Below are 20,556 nucleotides of genomic sequence, written 5' to 3'. Positions count from 1 at the left end.
TTGGAATGAAATCATAATGCTTGTATTAGGATCAGCTAAAAGAATCACAAAGTGTTGATCTAACATGCAAATTTCATACAACTCTTCCTTGGACTCTACAGACCCCATTCACATAATACAGTGAACATATGTACATGCATACATCTATTTGTAAGAAAGAGCAGACATGTGTTCACTTTACTAATGAAACTGGAGACCAGTTCCTGGATCAGTGTTGGGTTTATATCACCCATTCTTCTGTAGATGCTTTGAATGTAACATGAGAATTACTCAACACATGTATACAGAAAAATTAAGAGTACACTGTACACAGTTGGTACATGCAGTCATTGTAACTTGTGAATTGTTAACAAAAAGAAATGGGTGGGTAGATGTGTTAATCTTAGGGAACATGATAGAAGCCTCATCCAAAATATGTTACAGTCTTAAGATGGTGATCCAAAGTGTTTTTTGCAAGCAGGCTTGCTCACTATAAACTATTCTCGGAAGCCATGGCCTTCAGCTTGCAAGACCTGAGCAAGGTTGTTAATGGCAGGATGTTTTGGAGGTCATTAACTCATAGGGTTACCATAAGCCCAAAGCAACTTGACAGCACATACACAACACATGAACTATTCTAGGTGGCAGCAGAGTACAGTGAGACAAAAGTGCTTCTTTGACCACTGCTTCCTTGACCAAGCATGCTTTAGTGCAACCTACCATCTTTTGCTCTGGACACAAAGTAACATGATTAGTCTGCACATCCTAAATTATCATTTGAAGAGTATAATTTACTGTAGACAAAGCTTTTACTGTGCCATCTAAGAGCAATGTCTGCTAAAAACCATAGCCTTGGTTTTATTTAGTACTGAGCCTATGAAAGAGTTCAGTAAATCTCAAAAGCTAGCTCATTGTTTTGTGACTTTTAGTTGGTCCTAATAAAGAGATTATTGCATAGTTCCCATTAAGGACCCTGGAGCTGTATTCACTGTATGAATACTTACCCAGCACCATGTATGACAAGACCAGCAAAAAATATAACAAAAAGATGGTGGGTGAACCAAAATACTTCAAAGTATGACCTTCGAATGGTTTTAGTAGATGATGTGATTATTAATATTAGACACAGGGTAATGATAACGCCACTGAGACCTGCTAAGGTTGTGAATGCTACATAGAGGCCACCTTCAGGGTTCTGTGAAAGAAAAAGCATACAGTGATTTTAAAGATACCACAACTAAATTGGGTAGCTTCTCATTCCTTGAAAATCTACAGTAATAATGTTCCATTAAAAATGCATTATGGTGGGACAGCCATGATTGCATAAGGAAAGAAGCTGACCAAAGTTATATTCCTAAAAGTCAGCATTTCTGGGATCATTGTGGAGCCAGTAGAGGCCTAATCTTTTGGCTATGTGGCATCCAAAATTAATTTCCATGGATGTTACCAGAATCCATCCCCATATTCATGAGGAAAAGTGTAATGTGATATTAAGGTCCATCAGTATCATGTTATTGTCTTAAGCTGGTGACTCAAGACTGATGCCATTAACACATGGGCATCATGTTCACAAACAATGACTCAGAGTTCCAAGTAAGCCAAACTCAGTGGTTTGGTGTTTAAAACCGAAATGCCAGCCTCATATGACCCCACTCAACTGTTTTTAGTGGCTGTAATGCCACAGATGCATTGTTCAATAGGACCAATTGATAGTGCTAGAGACATTCTTGTGCAAGTACATCCTGTCATGCAGGTCAAAAAAATGTCAACATATAGTCATATTATGCAAGCTTAAATTGTTTTGAGGAGCGTCCACATAACACACATTCCTAGCACAACTTGTGGACCTCCTGAGGCTTCCATCTATGAGCCAGATCAAAGGAAAATCTCCCTTGATTTGGTTCAAAGGAAGGAAGCGAAGAGCAGCTGTGGGCAGATCATCTGTATGGATGCTCCTCCTGTAGACTATCTGAGAACCAGAAGTGGCTAAACTCTTAGCTCTGCATCACCTCCCCTCCACTTTTAGCCCTTCAGTGAGCTTTCCCCCCATATTCACAACTGTGCCATGGTACAGCTTTGCACTTCAGTTTATCTGGAAAGTGGGAAAGAGGCCCAGCACAATTGCCATGTCAGTGCTTCTGTGCCAACATGACAAAAAAGGGGGGGGAATGGTGTCTGCAGTGAGTTGCATGAGATGAGGGCATGTGAATGCCATCTCCATCACTCCCATGCCACTAGGGGTTGCTTCTGCAGCACAGGTATGTTTCCAGAGTCAGAGAATGCTTTAATACATAACTTCCCTGATCCACATCCTAGCTTATAATACAGAAGCATCGAGGTGTGAATGGGCTCTTGCTGACTTGGAAATAACTCGGTTATCTAGAATTCATTCATTAAATGTGGATGTCTCACTGTGGAATACTGCTGTTACATTCATCCATGCTGTGAAACAATTATCCGCACAGCAGTGAGGAAGATGCTGAAGTTGCATCAAGCTTTAGAAAGCCCTTTTTGGGTTTTACTTCTTTCCCCATCTCACTTTTTCACCTTCTGAAATATGAATAATAATGGTTAACTCTCTGTTTACAATTATGTGTTAAATGTGTGAACTTATGCATCAGCATTTGAAACAATGTGCCAAATGTCGAATACGGAGAGGTCTCTGTGTTTCTTCCTTCAGAATGATCTAACCACCAAATCAGACCTCTATTCACAGCCTGAAACAATTATTAATTAATTATTATTCCAGGTTACATGGTTGCTTACCGGGAGTTTCTTGCGGGCAAAATTTAGGTACGTTTCATTTTTTGTATCTTCCAAACGAGATAGTACAGTTTGAATGGTTGTTTTATTATCATTACGTGCATTCACAAGGTTTTCTACATTAAATAAATGTGCAATTGTGTGGATTGCTGTGGGGGAAAGGAGAGAACAGATTTAAATGTACTGCAGAAGATATATCACATACAAAACACTTTTTTTTTCCAGTTTCACTCCCCGTTTTATTTATTTAAAACATTTTATCCTGCCCTTTTGCCTAACTAGGGCAGTGAACAGTAGTTAAACAGGAAGGAGGGTCAGTAACAGAATTTCAAGTGTAACAAAAAAGCCTTCACCTGCTGGCAGAAGACAATGATAGAGGGACAGTGAATATTTAGACTTTAAGACTTTCCACAAAACATAAATCAGACTCGTTCGTTTACATGGGTGACTTCACCACACGATTTAGTATACTTTGGCCAACTTTGGCCTGTCGCTATTTCCTTACGTCATCCGCAACTTGTTGTTTACTCCTGTTGTCAACAATGGCACTGTGTGTACTTGAAAACAAAGCTGCTTCTACATGCTGATAGTAACAGGCAAGCCCACCGTGGAAGCAGGTAGGGGGATCTGCATGGCCTATATCCTTCCATTCCTCACTCCTGTCCCCCCCCCCGCTTGCCTTTCCCTTTTTCTCTGTCACATTGGCACAGAAGTGCTGATGCAACAGTAATCATGCAGCATCTCATGCTTTTTTTTTGCTGTGAAGTCGCAGTCAACTTATGGTAACCCCGTAGGTTTTTCAAGGGAAAAGACATCTCATGCCTGGCAACCCTCAAAATGGCAGACCTAATCTTCACTTTTCTTTCTCTTTTTTATCCTTTTAAAGGCTTCATTAATTTCACAGGTAAGCACTTGCACTCACGTGTTTTCTTGCCTTCTCTCCCTTCCACCTTCCCTTGTGTGCTGATAGAAAATTCGTTTTTGAGAAATTTCTCCAAGATGCTTGCCTTCCTTCCCATTGCTGAAACTTACCACTAAGCCTGTTTATACTCGTATAAGCTTTGCACTTCTGCAAAATGTAAATTTCAAAACCTACTAGTATGGAGGGCAATCATCCAAGCCACCAGTTTGTGAAATGTGAGGTTCCTGTCCAGCTGTCTTCTGACTCGCACTGAGCAGCACTATTGATTCAAGAAGAGGAAATGTGAGCAGATTAGTTGTAGTAACAAAGATGCAATGTATATTTAACAATAGAAAACAACACTCAATTAAAACGCAAGGCTTCTTGAAGCTGCTTTAAAGGTTAATAAGGATTCATATAATAGTTTTCATGTAATGTGGTACACAAGACCCATCTGAGCCCATTACATGCCAGAGAAATGAAATCACAACAATATAAGAACTTTGTTCAAAATTCCTGTAAGTGAACCCATTATGTTGAAAAAGCAATATAAGGTAAAACACTGTGGATGTTCAAAACTTCTTCACCCAAAGAGTGATTAACACATGGAATTCACTGCCACAGGAGGTGGTGGCGGCTACAAGCATGGACAGCTTCAAGAGGGAACTGGATAAACATATGGAGCAGAGGTCCATCAGTGGCTATTAGCCACAGGGTATAGATAGGAACTCACAGGCTGGGGCAGGTGATGCACTGTATTCTTGGTGCTCGGGGGGGGGCAACAGTGGGAGGGCTTCTAGTGTCCTGGCCCCACTGCTGGACCTCCTGATGGCACCTGGTATTTTTGGCCACTGTGTGACAGAGTGTTGGACTAGATGGGCTATTGGCCTGATCCAACATTGGCTTCTCTTATGTTCTTAAAACACACACACAGTAACCACCAATTACACTGGCAGTGTACATGGGCCTCTAGTTTCAATGAAAGTTCATACAGTACTACTCAGTGCAATGGATTTTCTGTTTCTTTAATTTTATGTCCAGTGTATGTACTTATAGTAGTCTGAAATAGACTATGTTCATATAATTGACTATTATAATACACTATTATAAGAACACACATTGAACATAAAATTAAAGAAACAGAAAGAAAGGAAAGGAAAGAAATTGAAAGAACATCCATACTACCATTTAGAAGTTATAATTTTTTAATAACATTTATCTTCAATATATCTAATTCTCAACATGGCCAAATTTGTAGATACTACAATCTGGAGATGAACAGACAAGGCAGATCTTTCCACAAACTTGAAAAACACCACAGGTTTGCAGAAAAATCTGAAATCTAACAAAATAAAAATTGGGGGATAATCCCCCATAAATAATAGAAGCAGTGCCTGTAGTTTTAAGAACAGTATGCCCTCAGTGGCTGTTGTTTTGCTAGCCCTCCTTCCTTGGTTTCTGTCAGTAAAAGGTGGGGGAGGGGTCAGGGCTCTTTTCAGGGCTGCTTGGCTTTTAAGGGAGGATGCATGGGGGCCAGGCCTGGCAGTAACCACTAGGTGACTTGCTACCATGCTACCTGCGTGACTCACTCTGGACTGGCTGCTTGCTACGGTTCAACAGCAGCTCCCCCACAACAGCCACTGTGGTGTAGTGGTTAGAGTTTAATATTTGGAGCTGGGAGACCCTGGTTCAAATCCCCACTCTGCTGTGGAAGCTTACTGGGTGATCTTAAGCCAGTTACACACCAGCAGCCCAACCAACTCACAAGTTGCTAAAAGGATAAAATCAAGGAGAGGAGAATGATGTAAACTGCTTTGAGTCTCCTTTGTGGCGACCGGTGGGATATAAATGAAATAAATGAATAATAAATATAGCTGAAGATGGGGAGGCAGATAAAAGATAGGTGGACTGGTGGAGGGGAAGGAGAGAAGGGAGCAGGAAAAGTCGGAGAGCTGCCAGTAGGAGAGAAAGAGGAAACATCATGGTGGTGGTGGGGGGACAGGGTTAAGTAAGTTGCTGGTGCAAGTCGTTGCAGATTGCCCATCACAAACTTGGGCCAGGGCTCTTTTTGTAGAAAAAGTCCAGCAGGAACTCATTAGCATAATAGGCCACACCCAACAGCAAAACTCATTAGCATATTAGGCCACACCCATGACAGCACTGCTCATTAGCATATTAGGCCACACCCCACATGTTACCAGAAGTGTGGTCATCCAGCCACACCCACCTTTCCCTTCTTATTCTGTTTACCTTGTTTGTTGTCAAAACCCAGGATTTTTTTGTAGCAGGAACTCCTTTGCATGTTAGGCCACACACCCCTAATGTAGCCAATCCTAATGAGTTTCTGCTATTGGGTGTGGCCTATTATGCTAATGAGTTCCTGCTGGGCGTGGCCAACTCAGGAGCCAGCCGGAACTCGGTTCCTGTGCGTTCCTGCCCCAAAATAGCCCTGAACTTGGCTCAGCCCAGCCTCGTTAGCACCATGCAACTCTGTCAGAGTTTTCCTGAGTCAGTAAAAGGAAGGGAAGGGAAGGAGGAAAAGCTGAAGAAACATAAAGGTAGGTTGGCTTATGGGTGGGAAGGAGAAAAGTAAGAAGAAAGAGGGGAGAGGTTATGGGAACTTTCAGGGAAGGGAAAGAAGATATAGTGGGGGGGGGAGATGGCATCTGCAACTACTTGCAGGTCCCCTGTTTGTAACATCTATATGGGAGTAGAGCTTTTTAAAAAAATTAATATATATTATTTTAATATGTAATGTATATTCTTACAACATTCTATATATGGAAGAAATCCATTACATACTTTATGCAATGAAGAGGTTCAGTTTTAATCTATTTCAATTCCTATTACTTTGGTTTGGAGGAAGCAGCCCTGACACTTATTTAAGTATTGTATTGTATAAATGCCTTAAAAATCTGTCTTTAATAGGAAGAGCAGGTTCAAAATTGACACCTATCCTGTGGCTGGAGCCAGAGTCTTTCCCCAAATCAAGCAAAGTGCTCAGTATGCAGATCCGCTGTGTTTTGCCCTACCATGGACCCTGAGTCTCAGCATCCTTATGCTTAGGTGTTCCCAGACTAAATTTGAACCAGATTGAAAAGTGGGCTTCATTCACAGACATGTGTCTCATATGCACATGGCTTCCTGACAAAAATTTAGACCACACTCCTAAAGTATTTTTAATGAATAAAGCCAGATAGCACAGAATAGGGGCCCCCAATCAAGGTGCCATGTCCTCCACTGGGGCCATGTACCATTGGGAAGGGTCATTATGTTCATTCTGTCCTTTTCTTGTGGTTCAGTTTAGGTTTGCTAAGTGTGTTTTGCCATTTACCCTCTTTCTGTACTGGCATCCATGGCCCATTGTCCATGAGAAGCTGAAAAACAGTACAAATATTTATACTGGAATTAATTCCCCTGCCTAGCTGTTTTATGACCATCAGTATAGAATCAGAGGTTAGGTTCTCTTCCTATAAAATATTTCAGCGACATTTATCCTCAAGTGATTGACAGAGAGGTTTCTTTTTCAAATTATTTTCTGTATCACAAGGTAATTGGGGGGGGGGAATCCCTTCATATAAAGGGCCCGTCTTATCTGATTCTTTCTTCAAGTTTGTATAAATGACAATAACCTTACAGCTTCCCTTTCTGAGAGGTTAAACTGAGTCATGAACGGATGACAATACCAGATTTCCTGGCTGAATGTAACAGGGATATTTAAGCAGATTTCTTAAAGTAGGATGTTTCAACATAAACAGCAATGAAATAAAGACTGTGCAAGCAAAGTAGGAATTAGGATGTGGTACTGATAGCTGCACCTTACCGCAAATTGAGACAGCCCTTTCCATTTTGAAACTGCATTTGCATTCAAGTGTGATATGTACTATAACTAGCCACATGTGCTCTAATGACTTATGGTCAGTGTTCCCTCTAAGTTGTGCACATGAGCGGCCATTCATTAACAAAGGAAGCCCCACTCTGCAGCAATCTGGAGCCGTGCAGGGGCTTGTACTGCCCATTGCCCATTTTAAGATTACAGCCATTATATGCTCTTCAGGATGTGAACTGCTCCATTCAGTAGGGGGAAAAAATTAGAGGGAACATTGCATATAGTGCAATCCTGTGCAGAGTTAGGGCCGTGGTGGCTCAGAGGTTAAGACAATGAGCTGCAGACCAGAAGGTTTGGCAGTTCGAGACCCTAGTGCTGCATAACGGAGTGAGCTTCTGTCTCTGGCCCCAGCTCCCGCCAACCTAGCAGTTCGAAAGCAAGAAATTGCAAGTACTACAATTACTATATTTATCTATCAGTTACATTTACATTATACCAATCGTAGAAGCTCTTCCAAGTTTTTAGAAAAGTCCATTCTGTACCGGCTCTCATCTCAAGTGTCAGTTTGTCATTTTCCGCCGTGTCAAATAGCTTGTTCACGTACTCTTGTTTCGTTGGTATTTCCATTATTTTCCAATATTTGGCATATACTATCCTTGCAGCTGTCGACATATGAACTATCAAATACCTATCTGCTTTATCAAAGTCTTTCAGAAATATATTCAATAACAGTATCTCTGGAGTAAACGGGATATTAGTTCTTGTTATTTTTTCCATTATCTCATGAATCCATCTCCAGTACCTCTTTGTAACATCACATAACCACCACATGTGATAAAAAGAACCAGTCTTATTTTTACATTTCCAACATTTATCAGAGCAATTAACATGGTTTTTAACTGTTGTTGTAAGCCATTTTGAACCACAAGGAAAGACTGTTTCAATAAATAAATATCAGTTGCATCCACTGGAGAATCAGGAGGACTAGTAAGCGCTTGGGCTTTCCTTAGTCAGTGTGTGGTCTATTCCATGCTGAGACTTTCTATTGGTTCTTTTAAATTCCCAATCTCTTTCTCCCTACCCCATTGCACTTTCCTTCCTTCCTTTTCGTTTTCCTTATGTGATTCTCTTGCAAAGCAAGGAGGGAGGTGCTGTGTTTGGCTCCACCTTCTACAGCAACCATTCTGTGTTTGGCTCTGCCTCCTGCAGCAGCCAGTTCTGAATGGTGCAGCCGACCACCCCTTCTCAAAATTCCAAAGGTGCCTGCAGTCTCATAAAGATTGGGGACCCCCACTGTAGACAAGACTCTTGTAGTTCAGTTGGGGTTAACTGACAGAAATGGCGCACTCTACCCTCTTCCTGCAACTGACACATGAGCCCAAGCAGATACTGAAACAGATTAAATGACTGAAGTGGAAGTAATTCTCCTGTTTAGCCGTTTCTCTTGTATTTAAAACTGAATTCTGAGATAAATTATTTTAATCTCTATGAATGAGGAGATAGATCCCAACAAGGCAAATTCAACCTGGTGTTTCAAGAAATATCATTTAGGTATGTAGAGGACAAATTCTTGCTATCATTTCTTTAATTTTAATTTTATTGGAAGATATTTATACATTTCAGGTGAAACCTCTGATTTGCAACTTTGATGGCACAAGTAAAGCATAATTACAAGCTCTTGAAACTGGTTTATTTAGCTTGCTTAGGCAACAACTGAGACTGTTCATACAAACTATATTTAGATTTTAATTTAAAAAAAGAAACCTTGTAAAGCCAAATGCTGGAAATAAAGGAATTAAAAGCTTGCCTGCAACATATTATATATTATGACTGAATCTCTAACGTGATCACATACTGTTCCCCCCTCAAGTGATCTAGAGGGGATTTCTCATCCAATTTAGAATTTTAAAAATAATATTAAGAAAGGAGACTAAGACTGAAGCGACCACCTCCAGCACAAATCACTCTGGTGCCAGTGCTACAAATAACTGCTAGTCATGGAGTTTCTCTTGCCATGGAGGACTTATTTGATGAAGGGAGCTTTGATTCTTAAAAGCTCATAACTTGGAAATCTTGTTGGTACTGAATATGCTATTGGCCTTGAATCTCGCATTTCTGACTCTGAATCTTGATGTTCCAAACCAATCTCTTCATGGGGGCATTTCACATCTTTTTAATGTATAAATTATATTAAGAGTTTGCCTAAAAATGTAATATGCATGCAATGAACATATGCATCATACAGGTACCCAAGGAACCCTGACGGGCTGCAACTCCCTTCTAAGTATATATTGGGGGCAAACCCCACTTTCCTCTGTATAATGTGGGAAATGGCCTATACATTTAAGCAAAGATGGTAATGTCCAATGCCTGGAATTTTTCTTGACAAATCACTAACAACTTTTGCCTCTGTATTTTGTGAGAACAGAATGACAACAACAAAAATTAATCTGCTTTAGATGCTATATTCATGTTTCACACTAACTATTGAGAACATAGTTTCAGTGTGGTGGTGTGGTTAGAGCATCAGGCTATGATATTGGGCACCTGAGTTCAAAACCCCTTTCTGCCATGGAAGCTTGCTGGGTGATCTTGGGCCAGTCACACACTCTCAGCCTAAACTACCTCATGGGGATGGTTTCAGAAGTGTAGCCATGTTCGTCTACAGTAGAAGAGCAAGATTTGACAAAGGGAGCTTTAACTCTCAAAAGCTTATACCCTGAAAATTTTGCTGGTCTCTAAATTGCTACTAGACCCAAATTTTGGTCTACTTCAAGGGCTATTGTGAGGATAAAATGGATGAGAGGGAAAAGATATAAGCTGTTTTGGGTCCCCTCCCCAGTGGGTGGGGTATAAATGATGGAAAATTAATTAAATTAATTAATCGCAATGGGACCATGTACCAAACGAATACAGTATAGTTGGAATATGGCTGCATACTAGCTTAAAGGAACTGAAGTCAAGCACAGACTGCATAGAATTATTGTTATCTCTCACACACAACAGGAAGCATTTTTTTCTCTTACTGCACTGGATCCTCTGAGGAAGGAAAGCAGGTTTCGACAGACTGGAAGCAGAATCAGCATACAGTTGAAATTCAGACATGCTGCAGGTGCCCGAGCCAGTGCCAGGAAAGGCTAAAATACAAGACAAGAGGATCACAGGTAACCAAACTGTGCATCTATAGAATGACTCAGAACAAACATAGGAAAATAATGGATCTGTGCTGGGCTATTAGCGATGTATGCTGGTGTATGAAGGGCACAGCTGTGTTGAGGTGCTAACGGGCATGGGTAAAGTATTAAAAAGTGCCCCTCCATATTTACAGATGAGTCAGTGTATGTGAAAGAGGGATAGGACTGCGCACGCTGGCCCTGCTCACAACAGAGCACTCTGGCCCCGCCCCTGCCTGCACAGCATTCCCAGTCACAAGAATGGCACCTACATGTGTAGAGTTTTATGCATATATACATGTAGGACCTTGCACAGGACTGCATGCTCAGTCCTCTTCCATCTGCACACACAGTCTCCCTGTTTCTTGTGCGTAGCCTGTGACAGAAGAGAGCAGGGCTGACATATCCATTAGGCACAGTAGGCACAGTGCCTGGGGCCCATGAAAATGCTTTGATTTCTTTTAAAATCAGAAGGAAAAAATGTTGAAGTATTTAAAGTTATATCAAATATAACTTTTAATATCGATATTCTTATGGTGGGAGGGGCCCACGGAGGCGAAAGTGCCCACAAAAGTCATAATGTGGCTCTGGACAACTTCTCTTTTCCCCATTAAATAAAGTGGCCCTGAAGAAGGAGAATAAGAAGTGTGCATGCACACGAAAGCTTCTACCCAGAAATAAACTTTGTTGGTCTTAAAGGTGCTACTGGACTCAAACTTCGTTCCATTGCTTCAGACCAACACGGCTACCACTAGAATTTAGGATCTATTTATTTTAGTTTGGTCTGCTTTAGTTTATTTATATACCACCTTTCAACAAAAAGTTCCCAAGGCACTTTTTACAATACAACATAGTACAATAAAATCAATAACAAGCTAATAGCATAACAAAAATATAGTTAGAAAACAATAAGAATACAATAAAAGTAAATAAAATACCATAAAATCAATTAAATACAAAATTCCATTGGTGCCATTCTGCCTGCCTAGTAAATCATTACAATTTTCAGTGATTCAGTGGCTTCCGGTGGGCAGCAGGGAAAGTCTCTTTCCATGATGGCACCCAGAGTTTGAAAAGCCCTCCTCCACCAGCAGGAGCCTCCCCCAAGCCCAAAGACACCGTGCAGTATGGGGGAGTGGGCACTTCTTTCTACTCTCGCGCTTGGTATCACAATGTCTCTCGTTTTCCCCTGCTTTGTACAGTGGGAGGGGTGGGTCGAGGAACCTGGCCTATTCTCCCCACCACCACCAAGTAGGCTGTGGAAGGCTGACACACTTTAGGGGTGCCCCCATGGGATCTTAGAGTCTTCAAGATTTTGGGGAGGAGAGAGTTCCAGTGTCACAGAGGAAACCTCTATGAGGATGATTTGCAAATGCCTGTGCACAATTACTTGCCTCCATCCATTCTTTCTCACTTCTTAATCTATTCCATCATTGGTGGCTGACTGGGCTTCCTGCACATGCTGGCAAGGATTACATTTCGGCCTCAGAGTGTGTTCAAGGTATCCCCCCCCCCCACACACACACACAGGCTTCTTGTGTTCCATTTCCCCCTGTAACATCTTGCTAGGAGGAAGTAGGGAGATTTGAGAGATGCTCTGCATAAAGGTCCCATGACTTGGCCTTGTGAACCTTCTGAAGTCACGACCATATTATTAATTAGAAGCTGTTAAAGCAGCTGATGCAAGAGCTGCTTCTGACAAGAAGCAGGAAAAGAAAAAGGGAAACGGAACCAACTAAGGGACTTCTGGAATTGCTTAAAAGCAAGCAGAGGAGGTCATCCTGGGCTTCTCTATTTTATAACAGTCCATCTGGGGAAACCAGCTAACAACATTTAGCAAAATCACTCCTTGTGAAGCAGGGGCTGCTCTCTTATGACAGATTATATCTACTGAGCATGGACTATATTTCTGGAAGTTACATATATGTAGAGTTTATAGATATACCCTAATTTTCTTGTCAATTATGGTTTGAGTAGTGGGGACTGGTAATTCCTTTTAGTATCATAAGCTGAAACATGAGTATTGTGATTTTGGATTCAGAGAAGGCAGCAGGTAATTTTGCATGTACTCAGTTTTGTAGTCTTGCTCTCTATAACTGCTATGTTCCAGGGAAAAAAATGACTTATCAATGCTCTAAACCACTGATCCCCAAGATGGCACTCGTGGGTACCATTTTGCCCACCAGTTTGCTTCTTGGTGCCCATTTCCTGGTCCCCAAAGCATCTTTTTCCCAAAGCAAAGAGCCAAACACGGTTTTCCTCCACCATATTGGACCAGGAGGTATTTCAGAACAGCCCAGGAAGTATCACTTCTGTATGTTTAGGAGGAACCATTCAGAAATGGATGCCTCCATCATAGGACAACGGTTAGCTTGCTACTGCCTAATATTTTATGATTGACTCAAGCCTTTTTGTGGCTGGCTGCATCCCCTCCCCATGGCAGCCATTTTGAGTTGACACCCACTCATTGTTCACAAAATTCCCAGAGTGCCCATAGGCTCAACCACATTGGGGAGCCTTGGTCTACTTAACACTTAAAACCAGTGATGGTTCTGGACAACAGGAACTGAAAACAAAGTAGAACACCTTGAGTTACAAATTTAAGCACAACTGGATTAAATGTAAGTGAATGGGACTTGTTTCCAAATAAGTATGTTAAGATGGGAGTTTGAGTTAATATTGACTCTATATGTTGTCGAAGGCTTTCATGGCCGGAGTTCATTAGTTGTAGATTTTTCAGGCTGTATGGCCATGGTCTCGGCATTGTAGGACCTGACGTTTTGCCAGCAGCTGTGACTGGCATCCTCAGAGGTATAACAAAGAAAGATGGAGTACTCTCTGTGCCAAGGTGAGAAGGAAAATGGTAGGAAGGTAATTTATATCTACTCAGGAAGGTGGGGTAGGGCTGAATCATTATCTTGTAGGAGTTCCCCAGGCTGTGACATGCTAATGGAGGAGCTTTCCTGAGGAGATTCTTTTGCATATGGATTGGCTGTTGAAATTCTAATCTTATCTGTAGAGCATTTTGTGTTTTTCAAGACAGGAAACCATGCCCTATATTTTTAAACTCTCTTCTTTCCTGTTGAAATTGTGTTTATGTTTATGAATTTCAATGGCTTCCCTGTGTAATCTGACATGGTAATTGGCTGTGTTGTCCAGCCTTTCAGTGTCTTGGAATACCTTGGAATACCAGTGTCTTGTCCTACCCCACCTTCATGAGTAGATATAAATTACCTGCCTACTATTTTTCTTCTCACCTTGACACAGAGAGTACTCCATCTTTGTGAGTTATACCTCTGAGGATGCCAGTCACAGCTGCTGGTGAAACGTCAGGTTCTACAATGCCAAGACTACGGCCATACAGCCTGGAAAATCTACAACAACTAATATTGACTTTGTACATTATACAGCAAATACGCATCTAGTGCTTACCCCAAGGAGCTCTCTTGTATAGTAGAATTTCTCACCAAGATCATACACGAAGTAGTACCATGTGAAGAGGAAGACATTTAAAGCCAGCCACACGAACTAAAGGGGGAAAAATATACAGCCTGAAATTATTTTTAGCCTCTGTTTAAACCTTAACCATATGGACAGAAAAAATTCTTCTGTTTTGTGGTGGCCTGTGATAAAATATAGATGTGAGAAATACAGAAGTACTAGGAATAAGACCCGTTGTGGAAATAAATACAACGAGGTCTAGAAAGAGACTCTGGGAGAGTGCTCCGGCCTTGGGCAGTCAGTGTCAATTTGCTGTGGTGACCTCAGCAGGGTATGACACCACGTCCCCCATTTTCTCCAGAGGAACTGATCTCTGCTACCTGAAGAACAGTTGTAAAAAAATTTTGGCCCCCAAAGGGGAATTTTTTATTTTTTTGCATTTTCTACACACTACAATTATGGGATGGGGAAAGGGATACTAATACCCTAACACTATTACTATGGGTGATGGGTAAAGGAGATATAATACATATATCTACTTGATAGGGGAAGGAATACTACCATTGTAATCTATTTCATCTACTGGATTTGGGGGAAGGGAGAAGTCTAATACATGTCACGATCTGAATAGTTGAAAAAATAATGCATTTTAACCTAATATTGTGCGTTATATCAAGATTTGGTTCAATTATGATAGTACACATTTAATAGCTTAACACAATTACTGCCTTTAGTGCTATTGTCTTAGTTCTAGAGTCTTTTCTTCTTGCATTTCTTCATTTTCTGGAGTTTGGGGGCAGCCTCTCCTTTCTACGATTCAGATGATTTTGATGACGTGGAATTTTGGCTTCTTGAATCCTGTGAGTAGGATTATTATTATTCTTCCTCCCCATCCGGTTTTAAATTCTTTTTCTTCTGCTTCTTTTTTGTATTGAACATTTGATCCATAATTTTTTCCGCTTTTGGAACAGAGTCAATTTTATATTTTTTTGTCCTGGTAGTTGAAGCTCAGCCCTTCCGGGAATAGCCATCTGTATGGTATTCCTTTTTTTTTTTGCAGAGTGAGAGTAAGCATCCTGTAGAGTTTCCTCCATTTTCTAACTTCAAAAGGGATCTCTTTCAAAAATTTTACGTCTTCATTCTTGATTTTTAAGGATTTTCCCATTGTTGACTTTAGCACCAGTTTTCTGGTAGATCATTTCATGAATTTTAGATAGGTTCCCCCTGGGAGTTTGTTTTTCTTTATAAAGTCCAGATAAGTCCTATAAGCCACATCCATCTCTTTTATCAAATCTTCTTGTTTATAATCCATCAATGGAGCCAAGGCAACTGCCAAAAGTTCTTTTAAATCCTCATTCTTCTCTTCGGGGATCCCATGGAAACGTAGAACATACATGGATCTTTCCAGCTGGAGCTGTATTAGTTGCGTTTCATCAGAGGATCTTCCCTTCTCTGCTTCATTCACTCCTTTGTTAATGCTCTCAGTCTGTTTTTCCATCTTTTTCAATGTTTTATCAGTTGCTGAGGTTCTTTTATCCATTTGATTCAGTTGTTTTTGGACATTGTCCAGCTTAGTGTTGAGGTTTGTCATCTGATCCATTAGGGGGCACAGTACATTTGCTAACAGTGAAGAGAAGTCTATAGTTACTTCCTGGTTCTGGGAGGGAGTCACTGGTATGTTATTATCGGTCACCAGTTTTTTCTCCGGCCCCCTCCATCCTCTCCCAGCCATAATATCAACAAGAAGTAAGTTTTCCAAAACAAGACAAAAGTTATACGATTTAGTCCTGCTTTGTATACTTTAGCAGTTTTTGCATTCACTTAACTTCTTATGCATTTATTTTAGCTCAAAGTCTTTTTATTTCCAATTTAAAACTGTTTTTAAAGTTTACTCAAAAGAGGGGGGGTGCTTGAATTCCTCTCCCCCACTGCTTCAAACTTAGGTGCTTCCAATTACTACCAAGATTCAGTTCACTTTTTTCACCTGAGCTTTGCTTAACTCACAGTTTAGAGCCTTGGAGTTCTTTTGGAAGCATTTTTAAAAGTTTGATCGTGATCGCTTGCTCCGGCAGTCGTCTCTGGGTGCCTTTTGGGGAAGAAGGTGAGCCTCAATTCCTTGGCCGTTGCCTTGGAAGAGGCTCTCCTCAGCGTCCTAGGCTGGGGGTCTCCTACAGAGACCCTGGGGAGGTCTGGGACGAACTTGGACCCCTCCCATCAGCCAGGTCTTGAAGCATCTCCATCAGAGCGAGACGGGATGCGTCCCAGTGGCGAAAAGCTTAAACCAGAAGTCAGAACAGTTGTAATTTTGAGTGATCTCCAGCCCTCACCTGGAGATTGGCAACAATCGTTCCCCATGACGGAATGGCTGGTTTGGAGGGTGGAGTCTATGGCATTGTACCTGTCTGAGGTCCCACCCCTCCTGAAACCTCACCATCTCCCGGCTCCATCCCTCAAATCTCCAGTAATTTTCCACCTGGAGTTGGCAACCATATCTCCTTCCCAGCCAATAATCAACCTACCTTTATTTCCCATTCATTCTTCAGCTTTCCACACACACCCCACCTGCAGCCTCTACTGTGCTCTGAAGCCCTGACTGCTACATCACATTGGCTGTCATACAGGGGCCATCTTAGCAGGATATAAGGACACAGAGTCCACCATTTTCTCCAGGGGAACTGATCTCTGCCATCTGGAAACCAGTTGTAATTCTGAGTGATCTTCAGCCCTCACCTGGAGATTGGCAACAATGGTTTCTCCCAACAGGCACTAAGAGTACTTCAGAACACAGTTTACCTCAGAACAGCAACAGCAAACTGCTTAGAATGTTAGAGGCAAAGGCTTCTAATGACCTCTGTGCTCTGAGGCAAAGGTCAATCAGGCCACATATGCAAATAACCTCTGTGTTCTGACTGGCTATGGGGGGGAGAGGAACCGCAAACTGTTTAGAATGTTGGAGGCGAGACTCAGTCAATGCAGCCAGTGGATAGGGACAGCTTCTGAGTGACAGATCACAGAGCCAAAGGCTGTCAGCGCGGTGTGGAATGTTCAGCAGCGTGCCACCACCAACAGAGAATTATTATATAGAGAGATAGTTTTATACTGCTGAAGTATTTTCTTGAGCTTGAGCTTTTTCTTCCTATGCAAAGCTTAGTACTTATGAACAGCAAAATTATTGTGTGTGGTTATTGCATATAGGGCAGCCACATTTTTTGGCTGGCCTGGGAGACACTGTAAGGCTGAAATAATTGGATTTGCTATTATTTGTTCAGGACTACCCAAACATAAACAAAAAAGGAAGGAAAGATGGAATGAGACCAACAGACTACTCAAGTTTAAGGGAGGGAAGGCAGCATGGTATAGCCCAGTCTCATCAGATCTCAGAAGCTAAGCAGGGTTGGTATTTGGAAGGGAAACCTCCAAGGAAGACTCTGCAGAGGAAGACAGTGACACAACACCTCTGCTTCTCATGTGCCTAGTTGAAAGCCCCTTGCTCGGGTCGCCATACACCCGCTGCAACTTGATGGCACACACACAGCAAGTTTAAGCAAATTATAAACAAGTAACTAGTAGCTTCAGACAACTGGGATTATGGCCTCCATGGCAGAATATATTTCTGTGGCAAGTCCTCCATTCCTAAATTTAATGTGTATAATCACAGAACACAGTGTTATATACTGTCTGAGTTCAGACTGGCAGTTTGCCCCGATATAGGCATGTGCTAGAAACATTTCACAAACGGATTAAAGGGCCGGTTCACACAGGCACAGCTGTCTGGCTTTCCCCAGCCGTACTCAACCCGTCTTGTAATGCTTCCCTCCCGAGTTTAAAAAATACCAGGTGAAAGTAGTAGCAAACCCTGGAGAGCGCGTTTATCCCGCTTCCTGGAAGTGTGATACAGCCGCGCCTCTGCCAGGGGCGGGCCAACAGTGCGAATGCTCCCTTGCGCCTCCTCCCCGGTATGCTCCCGCATCAGTCGGTGCAGTGTGACCGGGAATACCCGGAACAAGTTGTTCCGGGTCTTTTTTGCCATGACTCCCTTGCGCTTCAAACTGGCAGTCTTAACTCACCCACTATCTATGTAAATGTTATCTTTTCCACATCATTGCTGGCAGCAGGTAGGGGCAATTATAGGTGTTGTGACAACTATAAATTGGTTCATGGTTTTTGTATCCAGCAGGACTAAATGTGCCTAAATCCAAGAAACATACATTGCTGACATAGACAGTCCATTATTTCAGATAATAATCAGCACTGGGCTACAGTTTTTTATGCACATATTGCAGACAGAATTAACTTTCTGTATATCTGTTTTCTATTACACATATTCCGTTCCTGTGTAAAAATGGCAGGAGATTAAAGTGCAATTAAAAACAAAGCCATGGTTTGTTTCAGTTATTTTATTAAGGATACAATCTACTGCACCTTTACATTGAAGTAAGTCCCATTGAACAAAGCAGGATTTACTTCTAAGGGGATGACAGTAAACTTCCACAGTAAACGTGTTGATATGGAGTACTGGCAAGAAAGTTTTCAAAAATGGCACCTCCCATCTTCTACTTCGAGCCCCCAAAAGAGGAAGCACTGATCAGAAATGTAAGTTACTGATTCTTCAGCTGTCATGGAAATATCTATACCTCGAATAGCAATAGACCTAACTTTGCCTGTCTTAGATTTTATTATGTTTTTTGAATATAATTGTATTAATCAATTAAAACAAAAAAGAAATGTAGGTTACTTCCATTCTTTCCTGCTTCTGGGGAGGGGGTTGAATGTTGTGCAATATCTGCATTGTTGGGACAGCAAAAATGTAATCTAAGGAGTCCAAAAACTACAGTATAAAGTTTTAAATATTAAGATATTTGAAAACAAAAACTTATACTAGTCTTCCTGAAAACCTCTTATGCCCTTTGAAAGAATCCTCTTTCAGTGAAAGAAAGGAATATAAACATCTGTTGGGTTAATCATATTCACCCTGATGCAGTGGGAATGATCTACAAGCAGAAACGGGCTACATGAAAGGGCACTCTCAGAAATTTGATATTCCTATGAAATCAACTCAGAATTCCTTGATAAAATGGCGGTGCTGTTCAGTTTTTCACATCTACATTGCTGCCCCAGTATCAAAGTGGGTTAAAATCGGCCAAGACCATCAGCATGTTGTAACTGTCACAATCTATGACAAGATCAAAATAATTATTGGAAGATACTTTCCCCAGCTTTTCTTTAGAAACACCTAAGAAAGCTTATTTTTCTAATATAATATAACCAAATAACCACAATAGTATGCAAACTAGTTATTCCACAGTAAAACATGTGTAGCTAATGGAACATTTTTAAGCCAAAACCCAGAAAAAACCCAAGGTATTTAATGTAAACATTAAGTATTTGTTAAAGCAAGAACAAAATCCTTATGGATTTGGAGAGATTTTAAATAAAATCTACAACAACCCTTGAAAAAAACTGTTCTTAAAATGTGTTAATTGTACTCACAATTACAAATATGGAAAGTCCCTCATTTTCGACCCAGTTGCCCATGACGTCTCTTATAAGAGGAGGCTAGACTGGCAGTGTTCTTTCTGAGGTAAGAACCTATAAACTTTCTTCCTCTGAAGGAAGTGAAACTTACAAACTTGCAACAACCTGGTTCCCTATTTCATTCTGCATAGAACTGATTAACTACTCAGATGGCAAACATTTGTATTTCATTCTTAAACCTTCAACCCTCAATAAGATAAACTGGGCAACACTGGTACATGCCATCCTCCTGAAACACCCTACTGTCAAGGTGTTTTCTTTCCTAAAGCTTCAGAACAATTGCAAGATGGCAGATATCGTCCTTCCCTAGACATGTCCCTCTCTTATTGCACTTCAGTTTATGCACAAAGAAAGAACTCCTAATTCACTATGCCTAATTCTTACACGGATTCTTCTCATGTTACATGTAGATTTGGTGCAGAGGTGAATCTCCTACCTGAATGTACTCTTCTTTTCTATACTCTTCTTTCCAGCATGTTTTGGTACCATTTTGCCCATTTATACTTTCACACAGAGCAAACTAGCCAGGAGTTTACTCATCATGGAACCTTGTATCCATTTATGTGAATTCACAAGGGGTCAATCACATACAAAGGGTATCTGAAGGAGCATTTTATCCCATATGTTCCTGCCCTGGGATTAAGATCACAGGAAGAGGCCCTTCTGACTGTCCGGACCAATCAAAGAAGGTCATCTGGTGGGCACACAAGAGGGGGTTTTATCAGTGGCAGCCCCAGGATTATGGGACAACTTCTCCCGAGGAGGTATTCTTGGCCCCCTCACATTCGGTCTTCAGGAGACAGTTTTATTTAGGAGTGCTAATTAAAAATAAAATGCAAAAAACCATAGTGGTCCAGGTGAGGGGGTGTGGCCACTTCCAGGGGATTGGGGCAGGGAAACTGTGAGGAAACCTGTCACGTGGAAGACCCATTCCT

At 41.3% G+C, this 20,556-nt stretch overlaps 1 protein-coding gene across 1 annotated transcript in view; it reads right to left on the bottom strand.

Moving 5' to 3' along the window:
• The window catches only part of LOC107113619 (cytochrome b-245 heavy chain), a 37,953-nt gene extending 18,316 nt beyond the window's left edge, over positions 1 to 19,637 (bottom strand). The window contains exons 1-6 of the mRNA XM_015414964.1: positions 19,577 to 19,637; positions 14,078 to 14,173; positions 10,499 to 10,609; positions 3,839 to 3,923; positions 2,746 to 2,891; positions 984 to 1,174 (exon numbers count right to left, since the gene is read on the bottom strand). Coding sequence (XP_015270450.1) covers positions 984 to 1,174; positions 2,746 to 2,891; positions 3,839 to 3,923; positions 10,499 to 10,609; positions 14,078 to 14,173; positions 19,577 to 19,621 — 674 coding nt within the window. The 5' untranslated portion in view covers positions 19,622 to 19,637. The remainder of the gene's footprint in view (positions 1 to 983; positions 1,175 to 2,745; positions 2,892 to 3,838; positions 3,924 to 10,498; positions 10,610 to 14,077; positions 14,174 to 19,576) is intronic.
• Between the last annotated feature and the right edge of the window lie 919 nt (positions 19,638 to 20,556).

This window comes from Gekko japonicus, unplaced genomic scaffold, assembly GCF_001447785.1.
Source record: "Gekko japonicus isolate JY-2015 unplaced genomic scaffold, Gekko_japonicus_V1.1 scaffold4118, whole genome shotgun sequence".
NCBI classification, from domain to species: domain Eukaryota; kingdom Metazoa; phylum Chordata; class Lepidosauria; order Squamata; family Gekkonidae; genus Gekko; species Gekko japonicus.
This window is presented reverse-complemented; position numbering and strand designations above follow the sequence as displayed.